This window comes from Dendropsophus ebraccatus, unplaced genomic scaffold (genome assembly GCF_027789765.1).
Source record: "Dendropsophus ebraccatus isolate aDenEbr1 unplaced genomic scaffold, aDenEbr1.pat pat_scaffold_1977_ctg1, whole genome shotgun sequence".
NCBI lineage: Eukaryota > Metazoa > Chordata > Amphibia > Anura > Hylidae > Dendropsophus > Dendropsophus ebraccatus.
Window position 1 is genome coordinate 5,059 of NW_027209414.1, and position 18,111 is coordinate 23,169.

At 57.8% G+C, this 18,111-nt stretch overlaps 1 protein-coding gene across 1 annotated transcript; it reads left to right on the forward strand.

Annotated features, from left to right (window-relative positions):
- Nucleotides 1-5,432: 5,432 nt before the first annotated feature.
- On the forward strand, nt 5,433-17,651 carry LOC138775739 (uncharacterized). Its single transcript, XM_069956017.1, has 7 exons — nt 5,433-5,453; nt 5,545-5,598; nt 7,963-8,019; nt 8,863-8,967; nt 13,339-13,665; nt 16,656-16,724; nt 17,330-17,651. Exons 1-7 carry the CDS (start codon nt 5,433-5,435, stop codon nt 17,444-17,446), a joined length of 750 nt encoding a protein of 249 aa, XP_069812118.1. The 3' UTR covers nt 17,447-17,651.
- The last annotated feature ends 460 nt before the right edge of the window (nt 17,652-18,111 follow it).

Sequence of the window (18,111 nt, forward strand, 5' to 3'; positions counted from 1 at the left end):
ACCTGGAGTTTTCATCTCGAAGGTGAGCGATGTCTTCTGACATTCATTTATAATAGATTTTTCTAAATCGATCCCTTACGGTTTCAAGACTGCATACATCCTCTGATTTACATTGTATCCTGTCCTGGTGTAGAGGAGACTGGATTGTTACATTGTATCCCGTCCTGGTGTAGAGGAGATGGGATTGTTACACTGTATCCTGTCCTGGTGTAGAGGAGACTGGATTGTTACATTGTATCCCGTCCTGGTGTAGAGGAGACTGGATGTTACATTGTATCCTGTCCTGGTGTAGAGGAGATGGATTGTTACATTGTATCCCGTCCTGGTGTAGAGGAGATGGGATTGTTACATTGTATCCTGTCCTGGTGTAGAGGAGATGGGATTGTTACATTGTATCCTGTCCTGGTGTAGAGGAGACGGGATTGTTACATTGTATCCTGTCCTGGTGTAGAGAAGACGGGATTGTTACATTGTATCCTGTCCTGGTGTAGAGGAGACGGGATTGTTACATTGTATCCTGTCCTGGTGTAGAGGAGATGGGATTGTTACATTGTATCCTGTTGTGGTGTAGAGGAGAGGGGATTGTTACATTGTATCCTGTCCTGGTGTAGAGGAGATGGGATTGTTACATTGTATCCTGTTGTGGTGTAGAGGAGATGGGATTGTTACATTGTATCCTGTTGTGGTGTAGAGAAGACGGGATTGTTACATTGTATCCTGTCCTGGTGTAGAGGAGACGGGATTGTTACATTGTATCCTGTCCTGGTGTAGAGGAGACGGGATTGTTACATTGTATCCTGTCCTGGTGTAGAGAAGACGGGATTGTTACATTGTATCCTGTCCTAGTTATAGAGGAGACGGGATTGTTACATTGTATCCTGTCCTGGTGTAGAGGAGATGGGATTGTTACACTGTATCCTGTCCTGGTGTAGAGAAGACGGGATTGTTACACTGTATCCTGTCCTAGTTATAGAGGAGACGGGATTGTTACATTGTATCCTGTCCTGGTGTAGAGAAGACGGGATTGTTACATTGTATCCTGTCCTGGTGTAGAGGAGACGGGATTGTTACATTGTATCCTGTCCTGGTGTAGAGGAGATGGGATTGTTACATTGTATCCTGTCCTAGTTATAGAGGAGACGGGATTGTTACACTGTATCCTGTCCTAGTTATAGAGGAGATGGGATTGTTACACTGTATCCTGTTGTGGTGTAGAGGAGACGGGATTGTTACACTGTATCCTGTCCTGGTGTAGAGGAGATGGGATTGTTACATTGTATCCTGTCCTAGTTATAGAGGAGACGGGATTGTTACATTGTATCCTGTCCTGGTGTAGAGGAGACGGGATTGTTACACTGTATCCTGTTGTGGTGTAGAGGAGACGGGATTGTTACATTGTATCCTGTCCTGGTGTAGAGGAGACGGGATTGTTACATTGTATCCTGTCGTATTTGTTGGCAGAAAAATCTTCTGTCACAATTCTATGATGATATGATTCTTCATCTTACATGTTACGTTGTGTTCTGTGTCCACCCGTTGTTTTTCTCATGCCGGGATTCCTCACTATCTTGTGCTTCTGCAGGTGATTCCCCCGGGGGGTGGCCGCACAACAGTGGGTCTCAGGGTGGGTGACCGGATCTTAGAGGCGGCAGGGGTTGACCTGAGACACGCCACTCACAGGAAGCTGTGAAAGCCCTTCTGTCCCCCAGCTCCAGAGCTCCATCTGCTGGTGAGGAGAGATCCTCCACCCCCTGGTATGCAGGCTATTGTACCACCTACTTACCTGAGTGACCGTTGTGTAACCAAGGTGTGAGTGGGAGATCCCAGCTGCACATGGCTGCCAGTCCAGAGCCACACAGTGACTACATACACAAAACTCATTACATACCGGTTTCTCTTATAGACCAGAATAAGAGCCTCTGCTGCTTACAGGACAGGTCCATCTGCTGGGGCAGGGCACTGAGGTCACGGGGGAGACTGACACCACAAGGGTATGAGCAATAAAGCAGCAGGTGACTGGCAGATCCTGCCCAGAATAGCACATAGTTCACGTAGGGCCCAAATCCTAAAGATGGAGGACGCAATCACCCTCTAATAGATCATTACATCTACTGCTGGCCCGTATATCATGTGTATAGAGAATGAGTCACGGCCCCGCCCCTGTATATCATGTGTATAGAGAGGGAGTCACAGCCCCGCCCCCCTGTATGCCATGTGTATAGAGAGGGAGTCATAGCCCCGCCCCCTGTATATAATGTGTATACAGAGGGAGTCACAGCCCCGCCCCCCTGTATATCCTGTGTATAGAGAGGTAGTCACAGCCCGACCCCTGTATATAATGTGTATACAGAGGGAGTCACAGCCCCGCCCTCCTGTATATCCTGTGTATACAGAGTAGTCCACAGCCCCGGCCCCCTGTATATCCTGTGCATAGAGGTAGTCACAGCCCCACCCCTGTATATCATGTGTACAGAGGTAGTCACAGCCCCGCCCCCTGTATATCCTGTGTATAGAGAGGAAGTCACAGCCCCGCCCCCTGTATATACTGTGTATAGAGAGGTAGTCACAGCCTCGCCCCTGTATATCATGAGTACAGAGGTAGTCACAGCCCCGCCCCCTGTATGTCAAGTGTATAGAGAAGTAGTCACAGCCCCGCCCCTGTATATCATGTGTATAGAGAGGTAGGAACAGCCCCGCCCCTGTATATCATGTGTATAGAGAGGTAGTCACAGCCCCGCCCCCTGTATATCATGTGTATAGAGAGGGTGTTACAGCCCCGGCCCCTGTATACCATGTGTATAGAGAGGTAGTCACAGCCCTGCCCCCTGTATATACTGTGTATAGAAGTAGTCACAGCCCTGCCCCCTGTATATCATGTGTACAGAGGTAGTCACAGCCCCGCCCCCTGTATATCCTGTGTATAGAGGGAGTCACATCCCCGCCCCCTGTATATACTGTGTATAGAGAGGAAGTCACAGCCCCGCCCCCTGTATATACTGTGTATAGAGAGGTAGTCACAGCCTCGCCCCTGTATATCATGAGTACAGAGGTAGTCACAGCCCCGCCCCCTGTATGTCATGTGTATAGAGAGGTAGTCACAGCCCCGCCCCTGTATATCATGTGTATAGAGAGGTAGGAACAGCCCCGCCCCTGTATATCATGTGTATAGAGAGGTAGGAACAGCCCCGCCCCTGTATATCATGTGTATAGAGAGGTAGGAACAGCCCCGCCCCTGTATATCATGTGTATAGAGGTAGTCACAGCCCCGCCCCCTGTATATCATGTGTATAGAGAGGGTGTTACAGCCCCGGCCCCTGTATACCATGTGTATAGAGAGGTAGTCACAGCCCTGCCCCCTGTATATACTGTGTATAGAGAGGGTGTTACAGCCCCGCCCCCTGTATATCGTATTCAAACATTTTATTGAGTTTTCACATAATATAACACCCCCTGTATATCATGTTTACAGAGGTAGTCACAGCCCCGCCCCTGTATATAATGTGTATAGAGAGGGAGTCACAGCCCCGCCCCCAGTATATAATGTGTATAGAGAGGTAGTCACAGCCCCGCCCCCTGTATATCATGTGTATAGAGAGGGTGTTACAGCCCCGGCCCCTGTATACCATGTGTATAGAGAGGTAGTCACAGCCCTGCCCCCTGTATATACTGTGTATAGAGAGGGTGTTACAGCCCCGCCCCCTGTATATCGTATTCAAACATTTTATTGAGTTTTCACATAATATAACACCCCCTGTATATCATGTTTACAGAGGTAGTCACAGCCCCGCCCCTGTATATAATGTGTATAGAGAGGGAGTCACAGCCCCGCCCCCAGTATATAATGTGTATAGAGAGGGAGTCACAGCCCCGCCCCCTGTGTATCGTGTATAGAGAAGGAGTTCGGGGGATGGTCCCGATCCCTGCACTGTGTCTTGGGGGAGGTCGGGGGATGGTCCCTGCACTGTGTGTTGGGGAGGTCGGGGGATGGTGCCGGTCCCTGCACTGTGTGTTGGGGGAGGTCGGGGGATGGTGCCGGTCCCTGCACTGTGTGTTGGGGGAGGTCGGGGGATGGTGCCGGTCCCTGCACTGTGTGTTGGGGGAGGTCGGGGGATGGTGCCGGTCCCTGTACTGTGGATGATCCTTGCTCTCTCCTTTCTTTAGGAGATCTGTATTGTGAAGACTCCGGTGAGAAACTTGAATAAGTATTCGGGGTGGAGCCAAGGGTCATCCTGGAAACCCGCTAGACCCCACTGATGAGGGCGTCTTCATCTCCAAGGTGAGACTGGCTGTGGGAGGTCCTGTGTTCAGTCTCATTGTCTCCCTCCTCATTCTTACTGCCACCTCTCCTTTCTCCTCTTTGACCCCGCCTTCTCTTGTCGCCTCCTCCTTTCTCCTCTTTGACCTCGCCTTCTCTTGTCGCCTCCTCCTTTCTCCTCATTGACCCCGCCTTCTCTTGTCGCCTCCTCCTTTCTCATTGACCCTGCCTCCTCTTTTCTCATTGACCCCGCCTCCTCTTGTCGCCTCCTCTTTTCTCCTCATTGACCCTGCCTTCTCTTGTCACATCCTCCTTTCTCCTCATTGACCCCTCCTCCTCCTTTCTCCTCATTGACCCCCACCTTCTCTTGTCTCCTCCTCCTCCTTTCCCCTTTTTGACCCTTTATCTTGTTGCCTCCCCATTGACCCCGCCTTCTCTTGTCGCCTCCTCCCTTTCTCCCCATTGACGCCGCCTTCTCTTGTCGCCGCCTCCTTTCTCCCCATTGACCACCCGCCTTCTCTTGTCGCCTCCCCCTTTCTCCCCATTGACCCCGCCTTCTCTTGTCGCCTCCTCCTTTCTCCTCATTGACCCCGCCTTCTCTTGTCGCCTCCTCCTTTCTCCTCATTGACCCCGCCTTCTCTTGTCGCCTCCTCCTTTCTCCCCATTGACGCCGCCTTCTCTTGTCGCCGCCTCCTTTCTCCTCATTGACCCCTCCTCCTCCTTTCTCCTCATTGACCCCGCCTTCTCTTGTCGCCTCCTCTTTCTCCTCATTGACCCCGCCTTCTCTTGTCGCCTCCCCCAGGTGAGCTCCTCGGGGGCGGGCAGCTCGTGACGGGCGGCTGAAGGTGGGGATTGCGGATCCTGGAGGTGAATCAGCAGAGCCTGCTGGGGATGACTCATACGGAGGCGGGTGCAGGCGCTGCGTGGAGTCGGGGACACGCTCCTCATCCTCGTCTGTGATGGATTTGATCCAGTCTCCACAAACTCCATAGAGGTACACAGCGTGTGAGTGTGGTTCCGGCCCCTCAGGGGAGTGATAGTCTGCAGCTCTGACCGCTCCTGTACATCTCTCCAGGCATCTCCTGGTGTCATCGCCAAGTCCGTTTGCGGGCCGGTCTGGGAAGGAAGAACAGTATGGAGAGCATCTCGTCCATAGACCGAGACCTGAGCCCGGAGGATGGTGGAGCGGCTGCAGAAGGTACGCAGCTCCCGTTTGGGGGGGGTTGTCGGCGGTGTGGCGGCAGCCGCGTGGTGCCGGCAGGCAGTGACTTTGTGCTCTTCTCTGGCAGGAGGTAGACGTAGGTCATGAGGTGAAGTGGGAAAGAGAGGACATGGAGAAAGTGGTGAGAGAACCTTCATCCCCCTCCATCCACCACCTGGGGGCGACACCTGCAACATCTCACCCCAGAAGTCTCCATACAACCCCCTCTCCAGAGCTGCGCTCACTGTTCTGCTGTGTCACCACTGTGCCAGCAGGGGGCGTCTCTGTGATGGCGGGTTGTATGACACATTTCACACCCTCATTCATCTTCTTTCACCAGTGGCCCCCAGCCTGGGGCTCTGCAGGCCGTTTAGCTACTACAACTCCCAGCATCCCCTTACAGAATGTCACCAAATATCTACAACTTTCACAGACTTTGCTGAACTGTCGGTTTTCAGGGCATGATGGGAGTTGAAGTTTTGTTCCCAGGTTGCAGGATGTGTTGTGGTCACATGGTCGGGCATTCAGTGTTGTGTAAGGTTTCTCAGGGGTGGAGTTACATTTAAGGAATTCCATCCAGCGGTCTCCTGACATGAAGCGTTTGTGGCCCCGCCTCCAAATGGCTGGGGGTGCCTCTATCTCATTCGCTCATTCCACAGCCCCTCCCTGACAACCAACTTGCGTCTCCTTTCCTTATTCCCACATTCCTCCTGCTCTGCTCCTCCCCCCTCATGAGCGCTCTGCTCCTCCCCCCTCATGAGCGCTCTGCTCCTCCCCCCTCATGAGCGCTCTGCTCCTCCCCCCATATGAGCGCTCTGCTCCTCCCCCCTCATGAGCGCTCTGCTCCTCCCCCTCCCCTTACTCTGCTCCTCACCCCCCCTTACTCTGCTCCTCTCCTCCCCTTACTCTGCTCCTCCCCCCCCTTACTCTGCTCCTCTCCCTCCCCTTACTCTGCTCCCCCCCCCCTTACTCTGCTCCTCTCCCTCCCCTTACTCTGCTCCCCCCCCCCTTACTCTGCTCCTCTCCCTCCCCTTACTCTGCTCCTCTCCCTCCCCTTACTCTGCTCCTCTCCCCCCCCCTTACTCTGCTCCTGTTCCCCCCCCCCCTTACTCTGCTCCTCTCCCTCCCCTTACTCTGCTCCTCTCCCTCCCCTTACTCTGCTCCTCTCCCCCGCCTTACTCTGCTCCTCTCCCTCCCCTTACTCTGCTCCTCTCCCTCCCCTTACTCTGCTCCTCTCCCCCCCTCCTTACTCTGCTCCTCCCCCCCTTACTCTGCTCCTCCCCCCCCTTACTCTGCTCCCCCCCCCCCCCTTACTCTGCTCCTCCCCCCCTTACTCTGCTCCTCCCCCCCTTACTCTGCTCCTCCCCCCCCTTACTCTGCTCCTCCCCCCCCTTACTCTGCTCCTCCCCCCCCTTACTCTGCTCCTCTCCTCCCCTTACTCTGCTCCTCTCCTCCCCTTACTCTGCTCCTCTCTCCCCCTTACTCTGCTCCTCTCCCTCCCCTTACTCTGCTCCTCTCTCCCCCTTACTCTGCTCCTCTCCCCCTCTCCCCCTTACTCTGCTCCTCTCCCCCCCTCCCCTTACTCTGCTCCTCTCCCTTCCTCCCCTTACTCTGCTCCTCTCCCTTCCTCCCCTTACTCTGCTCCTCTCCCTTCCTCCCCTTACTCTGCTCCTCTCCCTTCCTCCCCTTACTCTGCTCCTCTCCCTTCCTCCCCTTACTCTGCTCCTCTCCCCTCCTCCCCTTACTCTGCTCCTCTCCCTTCCTCCCCTTACTCTGCTCCTCTCCCCCCCCTCCCCTTACTCTGCTCCTCTCCCTTCCTCCCCTTACTCTGCTCCTCTCCCTTCCTCCCCTTACTCTGCTCCTCTCCCTTCCTCCCCTTACTCTGCTCCTCTCCCTTCCTCCCCTTACTCTGCTCCTCTCCCTTCCTCCCCTTACTCTGCTCCTCTCCCCTCCTCCCCTTAACTCTGCTCCTCTCCCTTCCTCCCCTTACTCTGCTCCTCTCCCTTCCTCCCCTTACTCTGCTCCTCTCCCCTCCCTCCCCTTACTCCTGCTCCTCTCCCTTCCTCCCCTTACTCTGCTCCTCTCCCTTCCTCCCCTTACTCTGCTCCTCTCCCCTCCTCCCCTTACTCTGCTCCTCTCCCCCCCTCCCCTTACTCTGCTCCTCTCCCCCCCCCTCCCCTTACTCTGCTCCTCTCCCCTCCTCCCCTTACTCTGCTCCTCTCCCCTCCTCCCCTTACTCTGTTCCTCTCCCCTCCTCCCCTTACTCTGCTCCTCTCCCTTCCTCCCCTTACTCTGCTCCTCTCCCCTCCTCCCCTTACTCTGCTCCTCTCCCCTCCTCCCCTTACTCTGCTCCTCTCCCCTCCTCCCCTTACTCTGCTCCTCTCCCCTCCTCCCCTTACTCTGCTCCTCCCCATACTGGTCTGTACTGTTCTTCGTCCTCATGTCTGCTCTTCTCTCTCCCCCCTGTGCTCGGGCCGCTTCTTCTGACTTTCCTGTTTCTATGAAGGAGAAAATGCGTAAGGAGCGAGAGGAGGCTACAAGGCTCCTCCAGGAAGAAGCCAAGGTGAGGAGGACCAGACCACTCTCATATACCGCATCAGGCTACTCCAGTTCTGCATCCTCAGAGCTGAAATCTTTCAGCACTCCCTGCTTGCTCATTCCCTGCACAGAGAAAAACGCTTGGGTGGTTTGGATTCTGGGTAGTGTCTGATGTGTGTGTGTGGGGGTGGGGGGGGGGGGGAGTGCAGCTCTGGAGTATAACTCAGGATCAGTAATGTATGTACACAGTGACCCCACCAGCAGAATAGTGAGTGCAGCTCTGGAGTATAATACAGGATGTAACTCAGGATCAGTAATGTAATGTATGTACACAGTGACCTCACCAGCAGAATAGTGAGTGCAGCTCTGGAGTATAATACGGGATTAGTAATGTAATGTATGTACACAGTGACCTCACCAGCAGAATAGTGAGTGCAGCTCTGGAGTATAATACAGGATGGAACTCAGGATCAGTAATGTATGTACACAGTGACCTCACCAGCAGAATAGTGAGTGCAGCTCTGGAGTATAATACAAGATGAAACTCAGGATCAGTAATGTATGTGCACAGTGAGCCCACCAGCAGACTAGTGAGTGCAGCTCTGGAGTATAATACAGGATGTAACTCAGGATCAGTAATGTATGTACACAGTGACCTCACCAGCAGAATAGTGAGTGCAGCTCTGGAGTATAATACGGGATCAGTAATGTAATGTATGTACACAGTGACCTCACCAGCAGAATAGTGAGTGCAGCTCTGGAGTATAATACAGGATGTAACCCAGGATCAGTACAGGATTATTTATTATTGTGGTTCCATATAACCTGGGGCCCTTGTAGCCTTTGTACTTATCCGTGTTTCTTGTAGGGCTTCACTACAACCACCACAACAACGATAACTACTGACCCCATCAAACTCGACTACAAGACCCTGGCAGCTCTACCCAGCAGTGGCCTACCCAAAGGGAACAGGGTGAGTAGTAGCGGGTGATGCCAGGCTCTGGTGGCACTGTGGCCGTGACTGGTGATGCCAGGCTCTGGTGGCACTGTGCCGTGACTGGTGGGGCCGGGGGCTGCCACTGTGCCGTGACTGGTGGGGGCCGGGGGCTGCCACTGTGCCGTGACTGGTGGGGCCGGGGGCTGCCACTGTGCCGTGACTGGTGGGGCCGGGGGCTGCCACTGTGCCGTGACTGGTGGGGCCGGGGGCTGCCACTGTGCCGTGACTGGTGGGGCCGGGGGCTGCCACTGTGCCGTGACTGGTGGGGCCGGGGGCTGCCACTGTGCCGTGACTGGTGGGGCCGGGGGCTGCCACTGTGCCGTGACTGGTGGGGCCGGGGGCTGCCACTGTGCCGTGACTGGTGGGGCCGGGGGCTGCCACTGTGCCGTGACTGGTGGGGCCGCCACTGTGCCGTGACTGGTGGGGCCGGGGGCTGCCACTGTGCCGTGACTGGTGGGGCCGGGGGCTGCCACTGTGCCGTGACTGGTGGGGCCGGGGGCTGCCACTGTGCCGTGACTGGTGGGGCCGGGGGCTGCCACTGTGCCGTGACTGGTGGGGCCGGGGGCTGCCACTGTGCCGTGACTGGTGGGGGCCGGGGGCTGCCACTGTGCCGTGACTGGTGGGGCCGGGGGCTGCCACTGTGCCGTGACTGGTGGGGCCGGGGGCTGCCACTGTGCCGTGACTGGTGGGGCCGGTGGCTGCCACTGTGCCGTGACTGGTGGGGCCGGGGGCTGCCACTGTGCCGTGACTGTTGGGGCCGGGGGCAGGTTGTAGCACTTGTGACGGGGGAGGGGTGTGGAATGTGGTGGTTTGGGGGGAATGTGTCATTCCTTGTGTCAGGATCTATTCCTGCGCAGGACTCACAGCTGCCATTCCAGACCCCTGATCAGAGCCCCCCCCCCCTTCCTCCTCCTCCTCCTCCTCCTCTCACTATTTTCGGACGCTCTTGTTCCTGTCACCCTGATGTAGTGTGAGGAGTGAGGGGCACAGATCAGATCAGACCTCGGAACGGTGAGTACCTGGACCCTGCGTGTCTATGCCATGACTGGTGCCCTCCCCCCTTCCCCGTACGTGTCTGGGCCATGACTGGTGCTTCCGACCCCTTCCCCCCGCGTATGTTTTCCCCATGACCTACCTGTGCCCCCCCTACGTGTCTTCCCCAAGAACTGTGCTAGGAGAGGATGAACTAGATGGGTCCTCCTGCCCGTCATTGGGGCCCCGTCAGTGTTCCTGAGGGGTTATTGAGGTGTGGTTGCCATATCTCATGGTCTCTGGACCCCACTTGCCCTCAGTGACTGTATGAGGAGTCGTTACAGTGTGTCAGCTTAGTGCTGGATACATTGTTAGGGTGGGTTCACACTGAAGAATCCGCATGGGGAAGTTCCGGCGCTCGTCCTCGTCCACATTTGTGCCCGTCCCATAGACTCCATTCTATGTACAGACGGATTCTACCGTCCGCCGAAGGTATTAACATATCAATTCTTTCTGCGTACGGCGGGATTCATTGGACCGTAAAATTAGACACTAATGCGGGCGGGCACAAGCGCTGGAACTTTTCCATGCGGATTCTTCAGTGTGAACCCACCCTAACAGGTGATAGGTGTGACTGTAGGGATCAGCGCTGCCATTCATTGACATAGGAAGAGGTTTCAGCGAAGGATTGGAGGGGGGGGAGGGGTGATACATAAGACTGGAGGTGTCCCTGAGCACAACCATCTTGACTCTGTATCTGTTGGTCTGGGACTGTGGCTCCTCCCCTTGCTCCCCTGCTCTGGCTCCTCCACTGCTTCTGCTCCTCCCCCTGCTCCCCCTCCCTCGCTCGCCTGCTCCCCCTCCTCCCCTCGCTCGCCTGCTCCCCCTCCTCCCCTCGCTCGCCTGCTCCCCCCTCCTCCCCTCGCTCGCCTGCTCCCCCTCCTCCCCTCGCTCGCCTGCTCCCCCTCCTCCCCTCGCTCGCCTGCTCCCCCTCCTCCCCTCGCTCGCCTGCTCCCCCTCCTCCCCTCGCTCGCCTGCTCCCCTCCTCCCCTCGCTCGCCTGCTCCCCCTCCTCCCCTCGCTCGCCCTGCTCCCCCTCCTCCCCTCGCTCGCCTGCTCCCCCTCCTCCCCTCGCTCGCCTGCTCCCCCTCCTCCCCTCGCTCGCCTGCTCCCCCTCCTCCCCTCGCTCGCCTGCTCCCCCTCCTCCCCTCGCTCGCCTGCTCCCCCTCCTCCCCTCGCTCGCCTGCTCCCCCTCCTCCCCTCGCTCGCCTGCTCCCCCTCCTCCCCTCGCTCGCCTGCTCCTCCTCCTCCCCTCGCTCGCCTGCTCCCCCTCCTCCCCTCGCTCGCCTGCTCCCCCTCCTCCCCTCGCTCGCCTGCTCCCCCTCCTCCCCCTCGCTCGCCTGCTCCCCCTCCTCCCCTCGCTCGCCTGCTCCCCCTCCTCCCCTCGCTCGCCTGCTCCCCCTCCTCCCCTCGCTCGCCTGCTCCCCCTCCTCCCCTCGCTCGCCTGCTCCCCCTTCTTCCCCTCGCTCGCCTGCTCCCCCTCCTCCCCCTCGCTCGCCTGCTCCCCCTCCTCCCCTCGCTCGCCTGCTCCCCCATCCTCCCCTCGCTCGCCTGCTCCCCCTCCTCCCCTCGCTCCGCCTGCTCCCCCTCCTCGCCTGCTCCCCCTCCTCGCCTGCTCCTCCCCCTCGCCTCGCCTGCTCCCCCTCCTCGCCTGCTCCTCCCCCTCGCTCCCCCTCCTCCCCTCGCTCCCCCTCCTCCCCTCGCTCCCGATCCTCCCCTGCTCCTCCCCTCGCTCCCCCTCCTCCCCTCCTCCCCCCCCTCGCTTCCCCTCCTCCCCCCCTTGCTTCCCCTCCGCCCCCCCTTGCTTCCCCTCCGCCCCCCCTTGCTCCCCCTCCGCCCCCCTTGCTTCCCCTCCGCCCCCCCTTGCTTCCCCTCCGCCCCCCCTTGCTTCCCCTCCGCCCCCCCTTGCTTCCCCTCCGCCCCCCCTTGCTTCCCCTCCTCCCCCCCTCGCTTCCCCTCCGCCCCCCCTTGCTTCCCCTCCTCCCCCCCCTCGCTTCCCCTCCTCCCCTGGCTCCCCCTGCTCCCCCTCCTCCCCTGCTCCCCCTCCTCCCCTGCTCCCCCTCCTCCCCTGCTCCTTGCCTGCTCCTCCCCTCGCTCCCCCTCGCTCCCCTCGCTCCCCCCTCGCTCCCCTGCTCCTCCCCTCGCTCCCCCTCCTCCCCTCGCTCCCCCTCCTCCCCTCGCTCCCCCTCCTGCCCTCGGCTCCCCCTCCTGCCCTCGCTCCCCCTCCTGCCCCTCGCTCCCCCTCCTGCCCTCGCTCCCCCTCCTGCCCTCGCTCCCCCTCCTGCCCTCGCTCCCCCTCCTGCCCTCGCTCCCCCTCCTGCCCTCGCTCCCCCTCCTCCCCTCGCTCCCCCTCCTGCCCTCGCTCCCCCTCCTGCCCTCGCTCCCCCTCCTCCCCTGCTCCCCCTCCTCGCCTGCTCCTCCCCTCGCTCCCCCTCCTCCCCTGCTCCGCCTCCTCCCCTGCTCCTCCCCTCGCTCCCCCTCCTCCCCTGCTCCTTTCCTTGCTCCCCCTCCTCCCCTCCTCCCTTCGCTCCCCCTCCTCCTCTGCTCCGGCTCCTTCCCTCCTCCCCTCGCTCCCCCTCCTCCCTCGCTCCCCCTCCTCCCCTCGCTCCCCCTCCTCCCCTCGCTCCCCCTCCTCCCCTCGCTCCCCCTCCTTCCCTGCTCCTCCTCTCGCTCCCCTTCCTCCCCTGTTCCTTACCCTCGCTCCCCCTCCTTCCCGGCTCCTCCTCTCGCTCCCCCTCCTCCCCTCGCCCCCTCACTCCCCCTCCTCCCCTCCTCCCCTTCGCTCCCCCTCCTCCTCTGCTCCGGCTCCTTCCCTCCTCCCCTCGCTCCCCCTCCTCCCCTCGCTCCCCCTCCTCCCTTCGCTCCCCCTCCTCCCCTTGCTCCCCCTCCTCCTCTCGCTCCCCCTCCTTCCCTGCTCCTCCTCTCGCTCCCCCCCTCGCTCCCCCCTCCTCCCCTCGCTCCTCCTCTCGCTCCCCCTCCTCCCCTGCTCCTTCTCCTCCCTTCGCTCCCCCTCCTCCTCTGCTCCGGCTCCTTCCCTCCTCCCTTCGCTCCCCCTCCTCCCCTTGCTCCCCCTCCTTCCCTGCTCCTCCTCTCGCTCCCCCTCTCGCTCCCCCTCCTCCCCTCGCTCCCCCTCGCTCCCCTCGCTCCCCCTCCTTCCCCTCGCTCCCCCTCCTCCCCTCGCTCCCCCTCCTCCCCTGCTCCTTCTCCTCCTCCCCTGCTCCTTCTCCTCCCTTCGCTCCCCCTCCTCCTCTGCTCCGGCTCCTTCCCTCCTCCCTTCGCTCCCCTTTCTCACCCTCCCCCTCTGTTGATCTTGCAGCTCCCTCTGGGAATGGACACATCCTGCCCTCCTGTCCCTGTGGCTCTTGTCCACCCTGTCCCCACCATGGTAGCCAATGGCCCGGCCTGCCTTCCTGCCCCTCCCGTCACTCCTCCTCCTCCTCCTGCCCTGACCCCCCACATGGCCGGGCCCCCTTCAGGTGAGGTGGAGGAGGTGCTTGTGGACTGCCAGTCCATCCTGTTCAATGAGAACCCCTTTGTGTTGGCGAACAAGAGACGTCCGGGCTCTGGGGGCATCTCGCTGGGTGGTCCTCCCACGGGATACGGCACCTCCGGCCTCCTGAAGACCACAGTCTACTGCAAGAAGGCAAGCGGCACCTGTGTGTTGTGTGCTGCACGTGTGTGCTCCATGTCACGTGACCACCGCCGCCACCCAGTATTGTCCCGTCTGTGCTGATCACTACGTGTCCCCCACGCTTCTGGCTGACACCCCGACACCTGTCCGTCATGTGTGCAGCCGACTGTCAGTCTGTGTGATGACATCACTGGGGGGAGGGGGTAAAAGGGGTCGCGGCATTCAGGGGTAACAGCCCACAGTTACCCAGGTCTCATGTCACCCAGCTGTGTCTCTACTACTACTACCCCCAGTGATGTCACCCAGCTGTGTCTCTACTACTACTACTACCCCCAGTGATGTCACCCAGCTGTGTCTCTACTACTACTACCCCCAGTGATGGCACCCAGCTGTGTCTCTACTACTACTACCCCCAGTGATGGCACCAAGCTGTGTCTCTACTACTACTACCCCCAGTGATGGCACCAAGCTGTGTCTCTACTACTACTACCCCCAGTGATGGCACCCAGCTGTGTCTCTACTACTACTACCCCCAGTGATGGCACCCAGCTGTGTCTCTACTACTACTACCCCCAGTGATGGCACCAAGCTGTGTCTCTACTACTACTACCCCCAGTGATGGCACCCAGCTGTGTCTCTACTACTACTACCCCCAGTGATGTCACCCAGCTGTGTCTCTACTACTACTACTACTACCCCCAGTGATGTCACCCAGCTGTGTCTCTACTACTACTACCCCCAGTGATGGCACCCAGCTGTGTCTCTACTACTACTACCCCCAGTGATGGCACCAAGCTGTGTCTCTACTACTACTACCCCCAGTGATGGCACCCAGCTGTGTCTCTACTACTACTACCCCCAGTGATGGCACCAAGCTGTGTCTCTACTACTACTACCCCAGTGATGGCACCCAGCTGTGTCTCTACTACTACTACCCCCAGTGATGTCACCCAGCTGTGTCTCTACTACTACTACTACTACCCCCAGTGATGTCACCCAGCTGTGTCTCTACTACTACTACCCCCAGTGATGGCACCCAGCTGTGTCTCTACTACTACTACCCCCAGTGATGGCACCAAGCTGTGTCTCTACTACTACTACCCCCAGTGATGGCACCCAGCTGTGTCTCTACTACTACTACCCCCAGTGATGTCACCCAGCTGTGTCTCTACTACTACTACTACTACCCCCAGTGATGTCACCCAGCTGTGTCTCTACTACTACCCCAGTAATGTCACCCAGCTGTCTCTACTACTACTACCCCCAGTGATGTCACCTAACTGTGTCTCTACTACTACCCCCAGTGATGTCACCCAGCTGTGTCTCTACTACTACTACCCCAGTGATGTCACCAAGCTGTGTCTATGCTACTACCCCCAGTGATGTCACCCAGCTGTGTCTCTACTACTACTACCCCCAGTGATGTCACCCAGCTGTGTCTCTACTACTACTACCCCCAGTGATGTCACCCAGCTGTGTCTCTACTACTACTACCCCCAGTGATGTCCCCCAGCTGTGTCTCTACTACTACTACCCCCAGTGATGTCACCCAGCTGTGTCTCTACTACTACTACTACCACCCCAGTGATGTCACCAGCTGTGTCTCTACTACTACTACCCCCAGTGATGTCACCCAGCTGTCTCTACTACTACCACCCCAGTGATGTCACCCAGCTGTCTCTACTACTACCACCCCAGTGATGTCACCAGCTGTGTCTCTACTACTACTACCCCCAGTGATGTCACCCAGCTGTCTCTACTACTACCACCCCAGTGATGTCACCAGCTGTGTCTCTACTACTACTACCCCCAGTGATGTCACCCAGCTGTGTCTCTACTACTACCCCCAGTGATGTGCTGGGAGTTGTATTTTTCCTGCAGTTGAACAGATTGCAGATGACGGCATTAGACAAAGTCTGGCCCCTCCTCCTGTGTAGTGACGTACTGTCACTTTAAGAACCTTTGCAGATAGCAGCACCACATATAGACCGGGAGGCTCTTATCTCCCACAGAGAACATTCCAGACCCTGAGCACCTGCCCCCCTCCCCCCACCACACAGCTGTCACCCCCATCATCCCTGACCCCAGGAGCTGACACTCTGATCTCCTATCACACACAGTGTATCATCACTCCCATCATCATCCTCCCTGACCCCAGGAGCTGACACTCTGATCTCCTATCACACACAGTATCATTACTCCCATCATCCCTGACCCCAGGAGCTGACACTCTGATCTCCTATCACACACAGTATCATCACTCCCATCATCCCTGACCCCAGGAGCTGACACTCTAATCTCCTATCACACACAGTGTATCATCACTCCCATCATCCCTGACCCCAGGAGCTGACACTCTAATCTCCTATCACACACATCGTATTATCACTCCCATCCTCCCTGACCCCAGGAGCTGACACTCTAATCTCCTATCACACACAGTGTATCATCACTCCCATCCGCCCTGACCCCAGGAGCTGACACTCTAATCTCCTATCACACACAGTGTATCATCACTCCCATCATCCCTGACCCCAGGAGCTGACACTCTAATCTCCTATCACACACAGTGTATCATCACTCCCATCCTCCCTGACCCCAGGAGCTGACACTCTAATCTCCTATAACACACAGTGTATCATCACTCCCATCCTCCCTGACCCCAGGAGCTGACACTCTAATCTCCTATCACACACAGTGTATCATCACTCCCATCATCCTCCCTTACCCCGGGAGCACACTGGATTGCTGAGAGTTGTAGTTCTATGGTTGCTGTGTATGTTTGTGTACGGTGTTGTTGGTTCTGTGCAGTGCAGAGTGCGGCCTGCGGGGGCAGCGTTGACTGCAGGTGGTACTGGAGTCTCCATTCTGCATGTTAGGAGGCGGCTTCTCACGTGATCTGTGATTTGTGGAGATGGCATGCGGTAGATGCTCCGCCCCCTCTTTGGCCCTGCCCCTCCCACCGCCACCATCTTTTGATTTCTTTCTGTTCTTCCCTGCAGACTCCTTCTGGAGACTTCACAACTGGAAACAAAAGGGACGGCCCGTCTTCCCCCTCAAGTGTGCAGCAGGTGAGGCCAGATATAGAAGTGTCATTGTTTATCTGCTGTTACTGTGAAGAGCCCTTTTTCTCTATTGGGTATGACCCTTCCATCCAGGACAGACCCCACCGCTGTACATTTACACTCACTCCCAGTTAGGAATGTCACAGTTTCTGCAGTTACTGTAGAGAAGTCTTCCCTACACCAAACTCAGTACTGTCTTTTCTCTCCTTCCTCCCCATTAGTTTTTTTAGATAAGCTGACATTTCTCAGCTTATGTGCAGTTACTATAAAGAACCCTTTCCTACATATTTAGCTGATGCCATTTTCATTTTTTTCATATCTGGGATTCTGCTCTGTCTGTAGAGAATCCTTTCTGGTTTTCTTAGACCCAGCTGCTCCTGCCGTTAGGATTTTTTTATTTTTTGCTGGTTAAGAATCCTTCCCAGTACTGGTTACAAGTGGCGCCCCCTCTGGTCATTTCATGAACCCTTCTATATTTCCCCTTACCATGTCCTGCAGTGGGGGATTCCACATCCCGGTCTGCTGTAACTGTAAAGAATCCTTCCTGCTGCTGACCTGGCCCCCGTGTATACAGTGATACATTGTGTTATTTTCTTTCTTCTATATGACAGTATAACTTTGGTGCTTTGTGTCTGGCGGCCCCGGTGCGCACCTGTCACCACGCTGGCAGGGAGACTCGATTTGTAAGTCTTTGTATCTGCTTCCTGCTTCCTGCGGCCTCTGCCTGACGCTGGAGGAGGGGCTGCGCTGCTGTGTCCTGCATGATCTGTGGTGACTGCGGGGGGCGCTGTGTATGGGACTCGCCCCACTGTCTAAATTTCTGTGGTCATGTGGGTGATCCCATCTGAATACTCGCCCCAAAGGGTGTGCCCCCCTTCCCCACAGGAAAGTGGTTCAGTGATGTCTGTGTGGGAGGGGCAGAGCCATAACAATAAATCTACTGACAGATGAACATTATGGGGCAGGAAACCCGAGGAGGGTGGCGTATGAGGTAGGCCAACTCTGAGGGAGCGTATGGAGGGGCATAAGGGGCAGGAGTCGATAGGGGGTGTATGGGGCACAGGGGGGGGGGGGGCGTACGGGGGCAGGAGACCTGAGGGGGGGGGCGTACGGGGGCAGGAGACCTGAGGGGGGGGGCGTAGGGGGGCAGGAGACCTGAGGGAGGGGGGGGGCTTAGGGGGGCAGGAGACCTGAGGGAGGGGGGGGCGTAGAGGGACAGGAGACCTGAGGGGGGGGGCGTAGAGGGGCAGGAGACCTGAGGGGGGGCGAAGGGAGGCAGTAGACCTGAGGGGGGGGGGGCGTAGGGAGGCAGTAGACCTGAGAGGGGGGGGCGTAGAGGGGCAGGAGACCTGAGGGGGGGCGTAGAGGGGCAGGAGACCTGAGGGGGGGCGTA

Coding starts and splice junctions, on each gene's coding strand:
- LOC138775739 (XM_069956017.1), top strand. CDS start 5,433: ATGGTGGAGCGGCTGCAGAAG. Junction 5,599..7,962: donor GAGAGGACATGGAGAAAGTG/GTGAGAGAACCT, acceptor GTTTCTATGAAG/GAGAAAATGCGTAAGGAGCG. Junction 16,725..17,329: donor CCCCCTCAAGTGTGCAGCAG/GTGAGGCCAGAT, acceptor TCTATATGACAG/TATAACTTTGGTGCTTTGTG.